The 17,875-nt window shown below is 49.9% G+C and overlaps 1 protein-coding gene across 6 annotated transcripts in view; it reads left to right on the top strand.

Moving 5' to 3' along the window:
- The first annotated feature begins 436 nt into the window (after positions 1 to 436).
- Sh2d3c (SH2 domain containing 3C) overlaps positions 437 to 17,875 on the top strand; it is a 33,322-nt gene continuing 15,883 nt past the window's right edge. For 2 of the 6 annotated variants that reach the window (XM_027423785.2, XM_027423786.2), the window contains exons 1-3: positions 437 to 626; positions 2,497 to 2,956; positions 15,834 to 15,873. In XM_027423785.2, coding sequence (XP_027279586.1) covers positions 590 to 626; positions 2,497 to 2,956; positions 15,834 to 15,873 — 537 coding nt within the window. In that variant the 5' untranslated portion in view covers positions 437 to 589. Of the gene's footprint in view, positions 627 to 2,496; positions 2,957 to 5,902; positions 5,998 to 6,106; positions 6,377 to 15,833; positions 15,874 to 17,875 lie in introns of those variants that run through there. The other 4 variants (XM_027423788.2, XM_027423790.2, XM_027423787.2 and 1 more) reach the window with 3 other exon arrangements.

Consider the following 17,875-nt stretch of genomic DNA (forward strand, 5'->3'; position numbering starts at 1 on the left):
GGTTGGCACGTCCTGCTCACCAAGAGGAAACTGACACTCAAGCAGATGAATCATCTCACCCATGATCACGCAGTGACAAAGTAGCCAATCAAAAGTGAATGACCCCAGCCCACAGGCCTACCTCCAGCATAATCTTTATCACTGCCAGTGCATTGCCTGGGTACTGGGCCTTAGAATACACTACCCAATCCTGGGCCTGTCTCCTTGATTCCCATCCTATGAGCCAGCCCCCCTGACAGCTGTTGGCAGGTCCCCTGTGGCCCCCAGCCTAGTGGGCTCTGTTCCCAGAGCCTGTGGTTTGCTCCTCAGGCTTTCCAGGTCCCATGGGTTTGTGGAGTGCCCCCTGCCCCTGCTGCTGGCTGAGGAGGCCCTCAGGGGCTGGACTGGGGAGGCCCCAGCCCCCGCCCCCTGTGGAGAGGGTGGGAGGGTGGGGCTGTGGGAGTTTCACTAGTTTAAAAATACACAGAGGAAGCAAGTTGAGAGGGCAAGAGAAAGGGGAAGGGGTGGCGGGGAGGCCCTTCAACCTTGATGTCTTGAGCCTGGAGCAGCCACATGCTAGCAAGACAGGGGCTTTGCACAACTTGACAACATGACAGAGATGCCCAAGAAAACCGGCAAAAAGTTCAGTGAGTACAGACTGTCCACCCTCCTCTCTCCTTTTAGCTTGGCCCCTCTGCATCTGCTTCTCACCATTGTTTCCTTGTTTCTCTTTCTCTTTCTGACCATCTCTCTATCTCTCCCCAGAGTGTTACTGTCCACTTATGGCCCAGGGTGTCTCTCCATCTCCGTCTTTTCATTTCTGTCTTTCCCTCTCTCTCCTCCACCTCTGCTTCTCTCTTGCTACACCCAGCCTCTCAGCCTTCACATCACTGGCATCCTGGCCTCTCTCTGACCTTGAAGCTGTGTGGGGAGAGACCCCCACATACCCTAATTTGTCTGGAACCCAGCTCAACACCAGATCTCAGGGAGATCTCTAAGGAGCTAGAGGATGATGGATGCTGTCATATGTCCCTACCAGTAGCGAGGCTGGGAGCTACTGGGTGAACTATGCCATTCACTGCTATTTCTTTCTCCGGGTCTATTCATTTTGGGGCCCCAAACTTCTGTTCTTTGACTCCGCTGTCCTTCCTGTGTGTGTGTGTGTGTGTGTGTGTGAGAGAGAGAGAGAGAGAGAGAGAGAGAGAGAGAGAGAGAGAGAGAGAGAGAGAGAGAGAGAGAGAGAGAGAGAGAGAGAGCCGGTACTGTATCTCACAGATGGAGATACACACCTCTGTAATCCCAGCAATCAGAAAGCAGAGGCAGGAGGCTCATGAGCAGAACCTGACTACAGAGTGAGACACTTTCTCAAATAAACAACAAAACAAAACAAAATCTGTACTACTGAAAGAGGAGGCAATCAGTGGCCCTTCTGCTAAATACTAGTGAAACCTCTGTCCCAGGGCAGCCTTTCTAGAAGCAGGGCAGTAGCCAGCCCTGTCTGGACTAGGATCAAGGGGAATGGGCAGGAAAAAATTCCCAGGTCCTGAGCCCAGAGCTTCCACCCAGGCTCAGCCCCATTCTCACTGTGCACATCCCTTCCCCCTCTCTGGGCCATGGATTCTGTCTGTGTCAAATGTGGGCATGATGCTTATATTCCATTGGGTGTATGATGCAGAGAAGGATGCAGAGGAGGCCAGGGAAGTAGAAATGTCAGTGTTTCCCCCTTTTGCTCATCTCATTTGAAGGCCCTACAGAAGTCAGAAGATAGCACTGTGAGAAGGGACAGTCCCACAGTCTGGGGGTGATGTAGGGAGGAGTGATCAGACAGAATATACTTCCGTCCTTGATGGAAGACGCTATGACAGGATCCCTGCCTGTGGAGTTTGGAACATGGGCTCAGCCCATGGAGGCAAAAAACACCCATAGATAGGGACCAGCAATCCTCAGGCTGGCTGCTGCACCTATATCCTTTCAACCCAGGTGCCAGAGGCTGCCTTGGACACCACTCCTTACCCTCTACCCCTCTGTTTTTTGTTTTGTTGTTGTTGTTGTTGTTGTTGTTGTTGTTGTTGTTTTTTCCCGAGATAGGGTTTCTCTGTGTAGCTTTGGAGCCTATCCTGGCACTTGCTCTGGAGACCAGGCTGGCCTCGAACTCACAGAGATCCTCCTGCCTCTGCCTCCCGAGTGCTGTAATCAAAGGCGTTTGCCACCAACGTCCGGCTAAAACAGATTTCTTTAAAACATTGTATTAAAAATTATATCGTCAGACAGTGGTGGTGCACACCACAATCACAGCACTCAGGAGGCAGAGGCAGATGGATCTCTGTGAGTTTGAGGCCAGCCTGGTCTAATGAGTGAGTTCCAGGACAGCCAGAGCTACACAGAGAAACCCTGTCTAGGTGAGGTGCTGTCCTTGAACCTTCTTTGTACCCTCACTGAGGGACCTGTGGTGGTTCTCATTGTTACTACCTGCTGACACTGTCATTAATCCTTTTTCCTCTCCTCCTCTCTTGCCAGAGTTTTTCAAGTTCAAGGGTCTTGGAAGCCTTTCCAATCTCCCTCGGTCCTTTTCTTTGAGACGGTCTTCAGCCTCCATTAGTATCCGATCTTATCTGGAGCCTGACACCTTTGAAGCCACACAGGATGACATGGTGACAGTCCCCAAGAGTCCTCCTGCCTATGCTCGTTCCAGTGACATGTACAGCCACATGGGTACCATGCCTCGACCTAACATCAAGAAGGTTCGGCAACAACAGGCTGCCCAGAAGGCCCAAGAGGTCAGCCTTCAGTCCCACCTGGTGCCTCAAGGCTTAGAGGCAGCCAAGGAGGCAGTGGAGAGAAAGGATGCCCCACTGGAGGACACCCCAGGAGTGGGACCTACACCTTCAGCAGTAGAAGTGGACCCTCTGAGGAAGCCCGAGGAACCCAGAGTAGACACAAAGGAGGAACAAATTCCTGGGGATGTGTACCCAGAAAGGTAGGTGCCATCAGGGATAGGGAAGGCAGAAAATGTGCAGATGGGTTTCTAGCCCTCTCTAGTTGGTACAGCTTCAACACAAACGTCTGGCCTGAAACTGTAAGTGGTGCATCCTGCAATCCCAGCAATGAGGTAGCTGAGGCTGGAGGCTTGCTGTGAATTTGAGAGGTCAATCTGGACTACAGAATGAGACCTCTCACAAAACAAAATGAACAAAACACAAAACAAAATAAGGAAATAAAGCGAGTAAGTGGCAAGTGGGTTAGGTATATAGATCAGGATCAGGTGGTACAGCGTTTGCCTCCCACACAGGAAGCCTGTTTGATCCCCGCCTTAGTTTGGGTTGCTGTTGCTGTGATGAAACACCATTACCAAAAAGCAATTTGGGGAGGAAAGGTCTTTTGTTTTTGTTCTTGTTTTTTCTCTGTGGCTTTAGAGGCTGCCCTAGAACTAGCTCTTATAGACCAGGCTGGTCTCGAACTCACAGAGTTCCACCTGCCTCTGCTTCCTGAGTGCTGGGATTAAAGGCGTGTGCACCATCCCGGGAGGCATTTTCTTTCTTTCTTTCTTTCTTTTTTTTTTTTTTTCTTTTTTTTTTTGGTTTTTCGAGACAGGGTTTCTCTGTGTAGCTTTGGAGCCTATCCTAGCACTGGCTCTGGAGACCAGGCTGGCCTCGAACTCACAGAGATCCTCCTGCCTCTGCCTCCTGAGTGCTGGGATTAAAGGTGTGCTCCACCAACGCCCAGCTGGGAGGCATTTTCTTAAGTGAGGTTCCCTCTTCTCAGATGATTTTAGCTCCGGTCAGGTTGACACAAAACTTCCCAACATAATCTCCATCACCACATAAATTGGTGTGGTAGCACTTGGGAGCTGGAAGCCAGAGGATCAGAAGTTCAAGGTCATCCTTGACTGTATGTGGAGTTTCAGGCCAGCCTGGAATAATACGTGAACCAAGGGGTGGAGGTTGGAGTAAACAGGGCAGGAGATGGATCAAGTATTCCCACAGACTGGGTACTGTTTGGAAACATTTGTAACTAATCCTCAAAAGAAAACCAGCAAGAGGGCTGGAGAGATGCCTCAGAGATTAAGAGGACTGCTTGCTCTTCCAGAGCTCCTGGGTTTATTTTCCAGCAACCACACATGGTGGCTCACAACCATCCATAATGAGATCTGGTTCCCTCTTCTGGCCTGAAGACATACATGCAGGCAGAACACTGTATAATAAATAAATAAATCTTTTAAAAATATTTTAAAAAAAAGAAAGAAAGAAAACCAGCTAGAGATACACTGTTTCCACAGCAGATAAGGAAACAGATTCAGGGAGTGGAAGTCATTTGCCCAGCCAGGCTCAACATCCTTTCTGCCAGCATGGAAGCTGTGTTTGTACTGAGGCCCACCTAACTCAGAGCCCAGGGCAAAGGTGGGCCCTGTGGTGGGGCTCTGAATTCCACCCTCAGAGCTTCCAGAATGCTGGATCAAAGGTGTGCACCATCACACTTAGCACTCACTGAACAATTTAAAAAATTCTATTGTTAGTTGGGTGGTGGTTACACACACCTTTAATCCCAGCACTAGGGAGGCAGAGGCAGGTGGATCTCTTATGAGTTCGAAGCCCCTTTGCTTTATAGAGTGAGTTCCAGGACAGGCTCCAAAGCTACACAAAGAAACCCTGTCTCAAAAGACAAACAAATCTATTGTTGAGTGTTGTGGCAGATGCCTTTAATCCCAGCACCCTAGAAATGGAATCAGGCAGGTCACCAGTTCAGAGTTAGCCTGGGCTACACAGCCCCACACAGTTATTTCTTTTTTAAATCCTATGTTTTGATAAGGAAACAGACTGGGCCGAGATAGTCACCAGGAGGTAGGGTTTAAGCTCTCCACTGGCTAGGCATTCACACACTTGTGGTCACCATCTAAATCCCAGGCTTGTGGACTTCACATACCTCAACTCCTCCAGGCAGAGGAGACTCAGCTTTGCAAACTTCAGTCTTTGCTCAAACCAAACAAGCCAGAAGTGTTGAACAGAAGCAAGTCTAGAGCCAGTGTGAGGCCTTTCTGGACAGCTCTTCACTGGACACCAAACTCAGCTTCTGTGTGCAGAGGTGCAGCTAGGTTTAGACCCCTGTCACCAAGTCCAGACCTGCATTTAGTGGCAACAGTATTTTTTTTTCAAGGCCTCACAGGATAGCCCTGACTGTCCTGGAACTTGCTCTGTAGACCAGGCTGGCTGGCCTTGAACTCACAGAGATCCACCTGCCTCTGCCTGCCTAGTCCTTGGATTAAAGGTGTGCATCACCACACAGGGCAAGTCTTTAAAAGATGTTTTTTTGTTGTATATGTATAAATGTTTTGCCTACATGTATGTGTACCCCATGCTTGCAGTGCCCACAGAGGCCAGAAGAGGGCGTCAGATCTCTGGGTCTGGTGTTTACAGACATGTGAGCTACAAAGTAGATCCTGTAAATTGAACCTGGGTCCTCTAGAAGAGCAACAAGTATTCTTTTTTGTTTTTGTTTGGTTTTTGGATTCAGTGTTATCCTAGAATTAACTCTGTAGACCAGGCTGGCCCCGAACTCACAGAGATCCTCCTGCCTCTGCCTCCCAAGTGCTGGGAGTAAAGGCGTGCGCTACCAGTGCAGGCTGACAAATATTCTTAACTGCTGAGCCATCTCCAGCCCTGGTAACAGAACTTTGTACACCTAAGGATTTTATTTATTTATTATGTATACAGTTATCTGCATGCATGCTTGCACACCAGAAGAGGGCATCAGATCTCATTACAGATGGTTGTGAGCACCATGTGATGTGGTTGCTGGGAATTGAACTCAGGACCTCTGGAAGAGCAGTCAGCGCTCTTAACCACTGAGCCATCTCTCCAGTCCATGGAAATGCTATTTTTATGATTAATAAAATTAAGGCTTTTCTCATCATCTCTCGCTGCCTCAGGCTGCTTTCTCCAGCTGACCTCTCCAAAATTTGACTTCATTCTGCAGTTAAGGCTCAAGGACCTTAATGGTGAAGAGGGCTAGATCATCGAGACTGTAAGCTTTCCCCGGTTTGAGGGGGGGGTCGCCGGTAGTTTGGCTCCTCCCACTCAGAGACGCTGATTGGTTCTCCGGTACGGGGCAGGACGAGGCAGAGGGGTGTGCCGGCAGGGGGCGTGTTCTTCTCCGGCGGGGACAGTGACTGACAGAGAGGGTAGGCGGAGCGAGAGCGGAGCAAGTTAGAGCGGCCCGGGGGCGTGTCTGGGGCGTGGTCTTCAGGTCTGGCCCTGCCACTAGAATCCTACTCAAAGCTCCGTAGCTCCCAGCCTGAGTTTTAGCGGGGTGTCAGACTGAGACAGTTCCCGGGCTGCAGGCGGTGACCACCGGGAACCATGACTGCAGTGGGCCGAAGGTGCTCTGCGCTGGGGCCCCGAAGGTGAGTGACTGAACTGGCTCAAGGGAGGGTCAGGGGACAGCAGGAGTGGTCCAGTGGGGAGATGCTCGTTCCTGGGGCAGCTGACACACACTACCATGGGTTTAACATCTGGAACTTTTCTCTTTTCTTTCTCAGGCAGGATCTGTGTAGCACAGGCTGTGCTCAAACTTTTTTTTTTTTTTTTTTGAGACAGGCTCTTTCCATGTAGCCCTGGCTGTCCTGGAACTCAAAGAGATCTGCCTGCCCCTGCCAAATACTGGAATTAAGGCTAGTGCCATGATGCCTGGCTGTGCTCAAACTCTTCATCCTCCTAACAAGTGCAGGGGGTTACAGACCTGTGCCACCACACCTGGCAACATCTGAGATTTTTCTTGAGCTGTGACTATTCTCTGCCTTGTCCCTGAGCACACATGGCATTTGTTTCTTTCTCTGCTCATCTTCTGGAAGCTCCTGGAGCTTCTGTCTTGTAAACCAAGACAGAAAATTTTGCCTGTTTGATCTGCCTAGTGGAAGTCAGAATTAGAGTTTGACTCTACCTCCTGCGCTCATGTTATCAACCTCTAGGAACACATTTCCCTCAGACAGGGCCGGGGTCTCTGAGGAATAGTCTTGAGGAACCTTGTGAATCTCTCGGACTCTGCCCTTGGCAGAGGCTTGTCCCAGGGATGTCTCTGATGTCAGGCTTCTCCCAGACCCAATCAAGAGAAATATTTGAGATACTCTGCCTCTCATCTCCTGAAGTGTTCAGGGCTTCTCAGGGTGGGGTTAGCAGGACAGATCAAGACCTGTTCTCGAGCCCCAGGACCCAGTATCCTCACCCCAGCCCCAACCTGCGGGACTATTGAACATTTGCCACAGAAGTCCTTTAGAGTCAGGAGACCAGCGAGAGTCTCAGGCTAGCTCTGCCTCATGCTGGACCTCTGGCTCTCCAGGAACCCAAATGGGTGGAGAAGCTCTCCGAGGAGCCATCCAGCTGGACAGAAGACTAGCTAAGAGTGCCAGTGAGCAGGATGAGGCCACCTTCCTGAGTGTCCCAACAGGCCATTCTAGTGAATGTCAGAGTAGCCCGGGAGGGGGAGATGGTGTCCCTCCCCCATCCTGGGAAGGCAGGGTGCACCTGGAGCAGGAGGAAGGAAGGGGAGGAGGTGAGGCTGCAGGGTTTCCTGGTGCCCTGTCTCTGCTGAGATCATGGAGGATGAGGTAGAAGGAGGCAGAGGGGGCCTTCAGCTGGCCAAAGGGAGCACACCAGCCCCGTCTGCATCCTCCACAGAGCATTCTGCAGGAGGAAATGAAACATCGGGGCCCAGAGAACCACCCCTCACCCCCAAATAAGTGTGACAGAGGATGAGGCTAGGCCTAGACAAGGAAGGGAAGCATACATACCCCATCTACCCTCACAGAAATGTCAGGCCAGGATCCTATTACTTACAAACTAGTAAGCTCCCAGAAGGCCCTGGAAATGAGTGACTTGCTCCCAGTGGTTAGATCAAAGCCTAAAGAAGAGGGCTCTCCTGGGGTTATATGTTGAGCATTTGTGAGACCTTAAGTTTGCTCCAGGCATGACCAACTCTTAGCTCAAGATCTTGACCACCAGAACATACTGCCCTCCCTCAAAGAAAGGCTCAGAGCTTTTCATGCTGCTATTTCAAATGACTTTCCACAGTGCTCTGATATGGGGGCTTATTTCCCAGAAGAGCACACTTTGGGTCACACCATTTAAGCCAAGTTAGCACTTCATTGATTTTATTTTTTATATGTAATATATTTTAAACTTGTAGTCATTATTGCATTGGAGTGGGTCCTGTCCAAATGTGTGTATGTGTGGAGGCCAGAGGACAGCTTTGTGACTCTCTCCTGAGTCACAGACCCAGAGACTGACCTTCGATCAATCAGGTTGCACGGCAATCACGAGCACTTTACTCACTGGGCCGTCTCACCAGCCTCATTCATTTCAATATTTCCTGAGCTATACTCAGGCTTCAGGCTCTGAGCAGAGAGCAGTGGGCACAGATGGCTAAACCTTATGGAAACCTCATCCCAAAGCCAGAGAGTCACATGGCAAACCAGATAGATGAGTTATAGGAGCAACTAGAGAATCACCATCAATAAAATTTACAATTAAGTGAGGAGACTGCTTTCAGGGGAAGTGGCCTGTGATGTCAATTTAGAAAGGTTAGGAAAGAGTGGTCTGTGGCACACCTTTAATCCCAGCACTTGGAGGCAGAAGCAGGCAGATGTCTGAATTTGAGGCCAGCCTGGTCTACAGAGTGAGTTCCAGGACAGTTAGGGCTACACAGAGAAACCCTGCCTCAAAACAAAACAAAACAAAACAAAACAAAAACCAAACCAAAAATGGTTAGGGAGGAAAAAAAATAATTGGACCAAGAAAGAACAAACATACTTGCTCTCTGGGAAAAAGTGAACCAAGAAGTGAGAATAGCAGGATATGCAAAAGTCCTGAGGTGGGAGCGCCTGCCGCCTGTTTGATCATCAGCCAAAATAAGAGTGCCTGAAGTAGAGGATGGAGAAGAAAACAGAGAGCAAATGAGTTTGGGGTCCCTTACTGTCTTGTTTCAGGAGAATCTTTCTCCTTGCAGAAATGGTTAACTTTTTGTTTATTTTTTTGTGTCAGGGTTTCATGTAGCCCAGGCTGGTCTTGAACTCACTACAGAACTGAGGGTGACTTTGACCATCTGATCCTCCTGTCTTCACTTCTCAAGTGGTGGGATTACAGGTGCACAGCACCACACCTGGTCTTATGGGAGGTGGGGGATGGAACCCAGTGCTTCCTGAATGCTAGGCAAGCACTTTACCCACTGAGCTGTGTCCAGCCTTTTGATATTGTGAGTGTTGTCATCTACATGGCAGGTTAACAGTGAGTGTTGGGCTGCATTCAGAGCTGTCCTCTGCCTCTTGTAGCCAGTGGGTTGGGCACATCTACGGGGGTCTGAACTCTGTCCTCTTCAGTATGACTCCCTTGGATGTCCCTTGCTGCCCTTCCAGACAACCAGAGCCCACCCCAAGGCTATTTGTAAGGACCTTGAGACTGGGGAAAATGAGAGCTAGGGCACCTTACATTGTCCAAGCCACAGTGCCAGGCACTGCAAACAGGCCAGGACACCCCCCTTCCCCATTTCCTTTTGGAATGTTGATTCTGATTCAAGAATTTCCAAGTCTCCCCAGAGTCCCACGACCCTCTCGGCCCTGCAGAGTGACGTCAGCTGCCAGGCATCTGGTAGTTATTACCCGATTACCCGTGGAGAGGGGGGTCACTGTGGGCCCAGCCTGCGCAGCCTCCCTAGGCTCAGGGTGGCTGGTCCATGTCTTGTGAAGGGGCCCAGCTGCTCCTGGCTCTCATTTCCTGTGGAGACTTTCTCACAGTCCCTGAGACCCCAAGATGCTTTGGGCTGTGGGAACCTGACTAACTCAGGAAAGATGAGCTGTTTTCCACATTGACCTCCTCATTGCTTCCAGCCCTGGAAGGACCCTTTCTGCAGGTTGCTGGACCTGTGTGGGGTGAGAGCTGAGCAGGACAAGGTCAGACACCCAGGGAATGTGTGTCATCGAGTGAGTCCCTTTCTCCCTCTGCGCCTCCCTGCATGGTGATGACTGGATAGGATGGCAGGGAGAGGCCGTGGACCTGGACTAAGTGCAGTGCATGGCAGTTGCTCATGCTATGGGAGGGGAAACTGAGTCCCACAGAAGAGAGAGGACTTACTTAAGGTGACAGCTTCCTACTTCCTACCTGGGTGCCTTCAGAATCCCTGAGGATCTTCTGCAAACCCTACCTACCCCATTTCCTCTTCCCAGTTCTGTCTCTTGCCCAGCTGGGTGAAATGCTATTTACTCTCACTCCCTCCCCAGCTTCCTTCTGTTTCCACCCAGAGTGAGCCCCTCATTTCCAGGGGTGTCACTCCATGTGAGGGGCACAACAGACACTGAGACACTGACCCCAAACCACTTCAGCTCTAGTCTGAGGCCCTGTCTGGGGCCAGGGACCCTGCTTCAGTTGGGCTCTCCCTGTTGTACAGTTTTGGCTGCCAAATTCAGCTGCTGCTCCACACTTCTCCCTCCAAGGGCCTCCCTGTGGCTCTCTCCAGCAGGTTCTCAGTCGCCCTTAGTGGCTCGGGTTCAGCATTCTTGACTCTACCCTTCTAGGGCTTTCCTGATGGCTCCCCACAGCCTGGAGGATGGCAAGGATGTGCCTGACCCAGTGGCAGCCTGTGCTGTGTGGTGGGACAGAGACTCTTACCCCCCCCCCCCCGTGGCTACCACTGTCTCAGGATAGACCCAGCTTTCTCTGCTTAGGACACTGAAGTTGAAGGACACGTCAGAAACCCCCCTCTGTCACTCTCTGAGGAGTGAGCAAAACTTAGAGGAAGATGGCTGAAGTATTGCCCATCTGTAACCTCATGATTTGGGAAGAGGAAGAAGCAGGGTGGTTATGAGTTCAAGGCCAGCCTGAATCCCAGAGTAAGACCCTGTCTCAAAATCTAAAGACAAGCCAGCCATTTGTGATAGTAAATACCTGTTGTAATTCCACCTAGTACTTGGGAAGTGGAGGCAGGAAGATCAGGAGTTCAAGGCCAGCCTTGGATACATAGCAAGTTTGAGACCAGCCTAGGCTTTTATTTAGAAAAAAAAAAAAAAAGTCTGCACAAAGAAAGCTCTGTTCCCCCAGGAGAGGGGCTTTAGAATCTGGAGCCCACATGGGCAAGCAAACCTGGCCCTCATACTCATATGAGCATCATGGCCTTCCAGGACAGATGTGACATGCCCTCTGAAGATGAGAAAGCCGAGTCTCAGAGAGAGTAAGGCAGGTGGCAGAGCTGGGTAGTTCTCTTCTCAGGCCATATGACCAGACTCTGAGGCTCAAAGGAACAACTTGGGGACAGAGAGGGACAGCCAGGCCTGTGCAGAGGGAAAGGCCAGGCCTGGTAGAGGGGTAGGGCAACCTCCCCCTCCACTTCTCCAGGATCTTTGTGGAAGTTCACCCTTCTGGTCCAAGCTAGAGGTCCCTGAAGGTGTTCTGGTTCTAGCATGCATTAGGGAAATAAAGCATAATGGGTACTAATTACTACTCATTAACACAATTAATTAAACTGATATATGCAATGCATGGTGTCAGTTATCAGAACAAATCAGTTAATACTGGCAATTAAAGGGCTTGGTTATTTAAATAATGAATGCTGCTGATGAATGGGCCTGATTTAGCTCAGTTGTCACTATTGCTTGTTAATTGATTTCATCACTAATATTAAGAGGGAAGTGTCTTTTAAGTATATAATGTAAGAAATAATGAATTAACTCATGGAGCTGAGTTTTAACGAACACTTTGGTTCCTGGATTGGATCATTACAATGAGAGGGAATGTATACTAAAAGTCTCCTAGCAAACTGACAGCTGCAGACTGGGAAGGGATCATCCCGGCCCCTGGCTGTAAGGAGACAGGATGGCTCAGGCAGAGGGAGAGGATGCAGACCCTGGAGTCTGTGGAAATAGTTTACGGAGGCTGGAAAGCAAGGAAGGGTGAGGAAGGAGAGGGAGCATGTCCAGAGCAGGCATGTAGCTTAGTGGTAGTGTGCTTGCTTGTCATATATGCGGCATTGGGTGCTGGGGCTAGTAAGATGGATGTGAGGGCCAGAACCCAGGAGACAGCAGATGCATGAGAACCCATGATCTGTGTTCTTAACGGGAAAGGGGGAGATAGGGACAGGAGAATCCTTGGAAACTCGATGGCCAACTAGCATGGGGGATGCAGGAGGAAGCATCAGAGACCCCCATTTCAAGGTGGAAAGTGAAGACTGACACCCCAAATTATCCTCTGATCTCCACATAAGTATAGTGGTGTGCGTGGGCCTGTATTCTCACACAGGAACACACACACACACACACACACACACACACAGGTACATACACCACACACACATATCATATATACACACACACACACATATAGACACATACACCATATATACACACAGCATATACATACACATCACACATACATCATACACATACACATCATATACACATATACACCATACACACGTCATATACACATACATCACATACATGTCATACACACACACACACACACACACACACACACACACACACACACACCCTGCACACCAGCGTTGTTCTGTCTGGAGGGAAAAGTTCAGGGAAAAGAAAGAGCAAAGCTGTGCCAGGTGGTGGTGGCACACACATTTAATACCACACACTCTGGAGGCAGAGGCAGGTGGTCCTCCGAGTTCGAGGACAGAGTGAGTTCTAGAACAGTCAGGGCTACACAGAGAAACCCTGTCTCAAAATCAGAAAAGGAAAAAAAAAAGTAGAAAGAAAGAAACAAAGAGCAAGAAAAGCCCCCGAGGAGTTGGTGCTGGTTGGTTACTTGCCATTTGGTTTTATCTGGCCTTGGCTGGAGCAGCCTGTGGGGTGAGTGTGCCTGGGCATGGCAGGAAGGAGCCCGTCCCCAGGAGTCTCTTAGGAACCTTGGTTACCAGGCTGATGGAGCTGGGCTCTGGTGCCAGAGGGTGGAGCAAGGGAAGCTGTGCTCCGATTTCTAACAGGGCTACCAGGAGTTGATACGTGTGTAATGCAGTCATGTTGGGCACTGGAATGACGGAGTGCTGTGGCTGACATGGAGGTTAAGGGGTTGAAGCTCCTTGGCCTGGGGCTCTGCCTTGGGTTGGCTCTGGCCACCTATGCAAGCAGATTCCTAGGGCAGCATCCCATCCTCCAGGCTGTATTCCAGCCCTAAAACCTAAAAGGAAGTGGACAGGAAGCAGGAGGAAGCACCCGGTTGATCCCAGTGTGTCCCTGACAATTTGTTCCCAGCAGTGGGAGGATTTCCGGGCCTGAATGGCCGGAAACATTGGGATGGGACACCTCACCCGGGAAGAGTGGACAGAGCTGACAAGGGAGGGGCTCCCTACTCCACCTCATTGACAGTGTCACTGGCCAGGGGAGCATCCAAAAGGCCTTGGAAGCCTGTGCTATAGCAGACTGAAACTTAAGAGACAGAAGTTAAGGCCAGGAAGGACTGACTTTTCCTTCCTTCTTTCTTTCTTGCTTTCTTTCTTTCTAAGATTTATTTATTATATACAGTGTTCTTTCTGCATGTATCCCTGCAGACCAGAAGAGGGCACCAGACCTCATTACAGATGGTTGTGAGTCACCATGTGGTTGCTGGGAATTGAACTCAGGACCTCTGGATGACAGGCTAGTGTTCTTAACCACTGAGCCATCTCCTCAGCCCCAGAAAGGGGGTTTCTAGGAGGGACACTTAGTACTAAAGGACTTCAGAGTGTCTGAATGGGAGCAGCTGTAGGGAGCCCCTGGCCTCAGGAGCTGGGGCCATTCTTTTCCTTCCTTCTTCTTTTTCTTTCAGCTCATCTTTTGTTTTGAATATTAACTTCTGTGTTTGAGGAGACATTTCTTTCCTATTTTGCAGGCGGGAAACCTGAGGCCATTGTCTGGGAACAAGTGTCCGGCCTAATGAGCATGGTGGCCGCCAGCAAGGGCTGCTTGCTATTAAGCGGTGACCACACTGGTGAATGACAGTCCACCCTCATGAGGGGGCTCTGTTAATTTTCAGTTGAGAAATAAATTAAAAATGGTTGCTGTAGGTGGGGGTTGGCGAGAGTAGGGGAACAGAGGCAGATGGGAAGTGGACAGTGAGGAGAAGGGGCCTGTTGTAGGTGGGATGCCCCGTCCTGGGAAGGCTTCTCTGAGGGGATGACCTTAAACTGAGCCCAGAAGAAAGAGGGAGGAAAGAGCCTTGTGAGAGCCCGGGAACGAGAGTTCCAAGCAGTCTCTCCCAAGTAAGTGCAAAGGCCTTGTGGCAGGAAAGCTGGCAAGGAGTCCAGCTGGGGCAGGATGAGGGGCAGGATGGCTGAGGGAGACATTGTGGCGTGTTGGTGAGTTAGGCAGTCTGGCACCACCAGCACATGGAACCGTAGCGGTTGGGGCCTACGAACCCAGTTATGTCCATTTTCAATCATAGTAACAGCACCCTTTTATTCTCAAGATGACAGAGAGTTTTGATTTGGATGATAGATTGCCCTGCTGTGGAGGGGAGTATATGTTTTCTTCTTTAGTGATGTGCGCTGAGGACGAAGTTCAACTGTAGCATGTTCACCTCCCCAGCACTGGAAAAGAGGGAAAGAATTTTAGACAGGTCTGCAGTTGTGCACCTGTAATCTCGGCTACTCCAGAGTCTGAGGCAGGAGGATTGCTTGAGTCTAGGAATTCAGACCAGACTGAGCAGCAGAGTGAGACTTGGTGGGTGAGGAGAACTGCTGGAGGTTGAGGCCACCTGTTTGGGTTGTATGCTTCATCATTGTCTGGTGTCAGAGCTGAAGCTGACGGTATGGGTGAGTGGACATGGGGAACCAGAGACAGGGTGGCCTGGCTGCAGGGAGATACTTGGTTATAGTATGTTCTGAAGGGAGGATTTCCTGTTGGGCAGGATGTGACCTGAGGCATGGATCCAGGCCTGCTGAAGGGGACATAGCCTATTAGTGGGCCAAGGGTAGAAAGTGGACCCGAGGCTTTGGCTGTTAAGAGAAGGAAGGAGAGAGCTGGTACCCGGAGAAAGAAAGACAGTGGAGGACCAGAAACTGCTTGTGGGTGGCAAATTGGCGATGGCCTCAGACATGGAGAGGACTGGAGAGAACAGGAGGGCACTGGGTGAGGAATAGGGATGCATTACAGGAAGGTTTAAGTTCTTTAGGTTGGACTGGGTGTGGTGATGTGCCTCTATAATCCCAGAGTTTAGGTGGAGGCAGAAGGATCAGAAGTTCAAAGCAGTTTCACCTACCTACAACATCTGAGTCCAGTCTGGGCTACATGAGACCCTGTCTCAAATGCAAAAGCGAGTACCTCCCTCCCTCCCTGCATTTGTCTCTGTCTGTCCGTCCATTTGTTTAACATCCTGGAAACATAGCTGCCAGAGAGGCCTCTGGCCTCTCTGGGCTTCATCCCTGCCACCCAAGGGCAGAGAGAATAAGTGTGTAGGCTGTACCCAGCAGTGGGTAGCTAATACACTGACAATGTGGACCAAAAAGTGAAGGGCCAGAGAAGAGGGGCTAAGCCTCAGCCTAGGCCTCTGGTGCTTCCAGTTAGGGGTAGGGATTGGTTGGGGAGGCAGGGAGAGGAAGCAGTAACCAGGAAAGCACATGTCACCATCTGGATGAACACTCACCCTGAGTCCTCCAGACAACTCCATTAGTAGTGGCTGTCTTTGTTCCTGATCTATGGAGAGAATCAGAGAGGTGAAGGAACCTCCTCAGGGTTGCACAGCAGGCAGGAGTGGTGCAGCTACAGGTCTTCCTGCCCTAGGGATAAGCATTCTGGGCTCCCAAGGCCAGGGCCAGGTCCCAGGCCGGCAGAAGGTGATCTGGAGATCTGAGAAGCACTGAGAATATTCACCTCTCTTCCCTTCTTCCAGGGCCACTGGAGAACTGGAGGCTGCTGGGGACTATGTAAAGGTAGGAGGGGCAGGCTGGGGGTTGGCCATGGTGTGATAGTATACTTGATACCCATTAGGAACCAGACTTCCTCCTGGGAGGGAAAGTCAGGAGGTGGGCAGCCCTCAGGGGACAGGGGTCGTTTTGGGCACCTAAATCCCATGCTTCCTGTCACTCTGCTGGCCCCAAACCCACCAGCTAGACAGTGTCCCAAGGGTATCCCCATGCAGTGGCCACCACCATGAGATCCCACCCAGTCTTAGGGCATCTGTTGAGTACTGGTGCTAGAAGAGGACAGCAAGAGGGGTGACTCAGCTCTTTAGCATAGACTGGGCACAACTCACAGACATCAAGAGCCTAATTTGGGGGCTGGGACTATGGCTCAGTTGGTAGAGTGTTTGCATAGTATGCAGAGGCCTTGGGGGTCCTTCATGCCTGTAATCCCAGTACTCAAGGGGCAGAAGGATAAATTCAAGGTCATCTTCAGCTACATAGTGAGTTTTGAGGCCAGCCTGGGCAAAACAAACAAGCAAAAGGCCTAACTTGTTCTAGGCACTGGGAGTGTTTGCAATGTAGGTGTGTGTGTGTGTGTGTGAGAGAGAGAGAGAGAGAGTGAGAGAGAGAGAGAGAGAGAGAGACAGAGAGAGAGAGAGACAGAGAGACAGAGAGACAGAGAGACAGAGAGACAGAGAGACAGATAGACAGAGAGAGGGAGACTGTATCTGTAGGAGTCAGAGGTGGACCTCATAGTTGTTCCTGTCCACTGTGGGTGTTGCTGTGACCTGATGGCTCACTGATTAGGTTTCATTGACAGGCATGTGAGACCCCAGGATCTTCCTGTGTAAGGTGGCTTCTGGAGATTAAGCTCATGTCCCCATGCTCATGTGTCGGACACTGGACAGAGTGAGCTAGCCACACAATATAGAGTGTTGTTGTTTGCTGAGCACAAAGGCACATGACTGTTGTCCACACTTGGACTTGAAATTGAGGTAGGAGGACTGCAGATAGTTCCAGGCCACAGTGTAAGACCCTGTCTCAACAAGAAAACATCAGTTTGGGGCTGGAGAGATGGCTCAGGTTAAGACACGGGCTGCTCTTCCAGAGATCCTGAGTTCAATTCCCACATGGTGGCTCACAAATATCCGTTATGAGATCTGGTGCCCTCTTCTGGTGTGCAGATATACATGGAAGCAGAATGTTGTATACGTAATAAATAAATAAAATCTTTAAAAAGATTTAAAAAAGAAAACATCGGTTCAGAAATAACAGTATTAATAACAAAGGCTAAGTAACATTTTTAAAGTCGATTCTCTGCAAAATCATGCTGGCTGCTGAGTGCTGGTAGAACCTGGTTTTGCTCTTTTGTAAACTTAAAAACTATTTATTTATTTGTTTAGTGTGCATGTGCCAGGGTGGGCATGCCGGTGTCAGAGGACAAATTGTAGAAGTCAGTTCTCTCTTCCCACCATGTGGGTTCTGCGGATTGAACTCAGGTCGCCAGCCTTGGCAGCAAGGGCCTTGATTCACCCAGCTGTCTCCTGAACCTTTTGTTGTTGTTCTTTAGGAAACCCAACTCATATTTGGTTTTCCACTTGTGGATTAGAAACTTCGGACTTTCTCACACTCACAAGGCATCTTGTGGTGCAGAGCTGGTACTGTGCCTTCTGATTGATACTCAGACTCAAAATGATGGCCTTGGCCCTTCCACCATCAGACGCTCCTCCGGAGCCAGGATGGATAACAAATACTTCAGAGGGCAAGGAAAAGTGCTCAGGCCATGCAGGGACCAGAGAAGAATTACTCAGGATTTTGGCACATTTTATAATCCATCAGACCTACTATTTATTTATTTATTTATTTAAAGGTAGTCTCAAACATAGCCCTGGAATTCACTATATAGAACAAGTTGGTCTCAAATACCAGTATCTACATCTTCAGTGCTGGGATTAATGATTATATATCTATATCTATCTATCTATCTATCTATGCAGAGAGAGAGAGAGAGAGAGAGAGAGTGCATGAC

Source organism: Cricetulus griseus, chromosome 6, assembly GCF_003668045.3.
Source record: "Cricetulus griseus strain 17A/GY chromosome 6, alternate assembly CriGri-PICRH-1.0, whole genome shotgun sequence".
Taxonomy (NCBI): domain Eukaryota; kingdom Metazoa; phylum Chordata; class Mammalia; order Rodentia; family Cricetidae; genus Cricetulus; species Cricetulus griseus.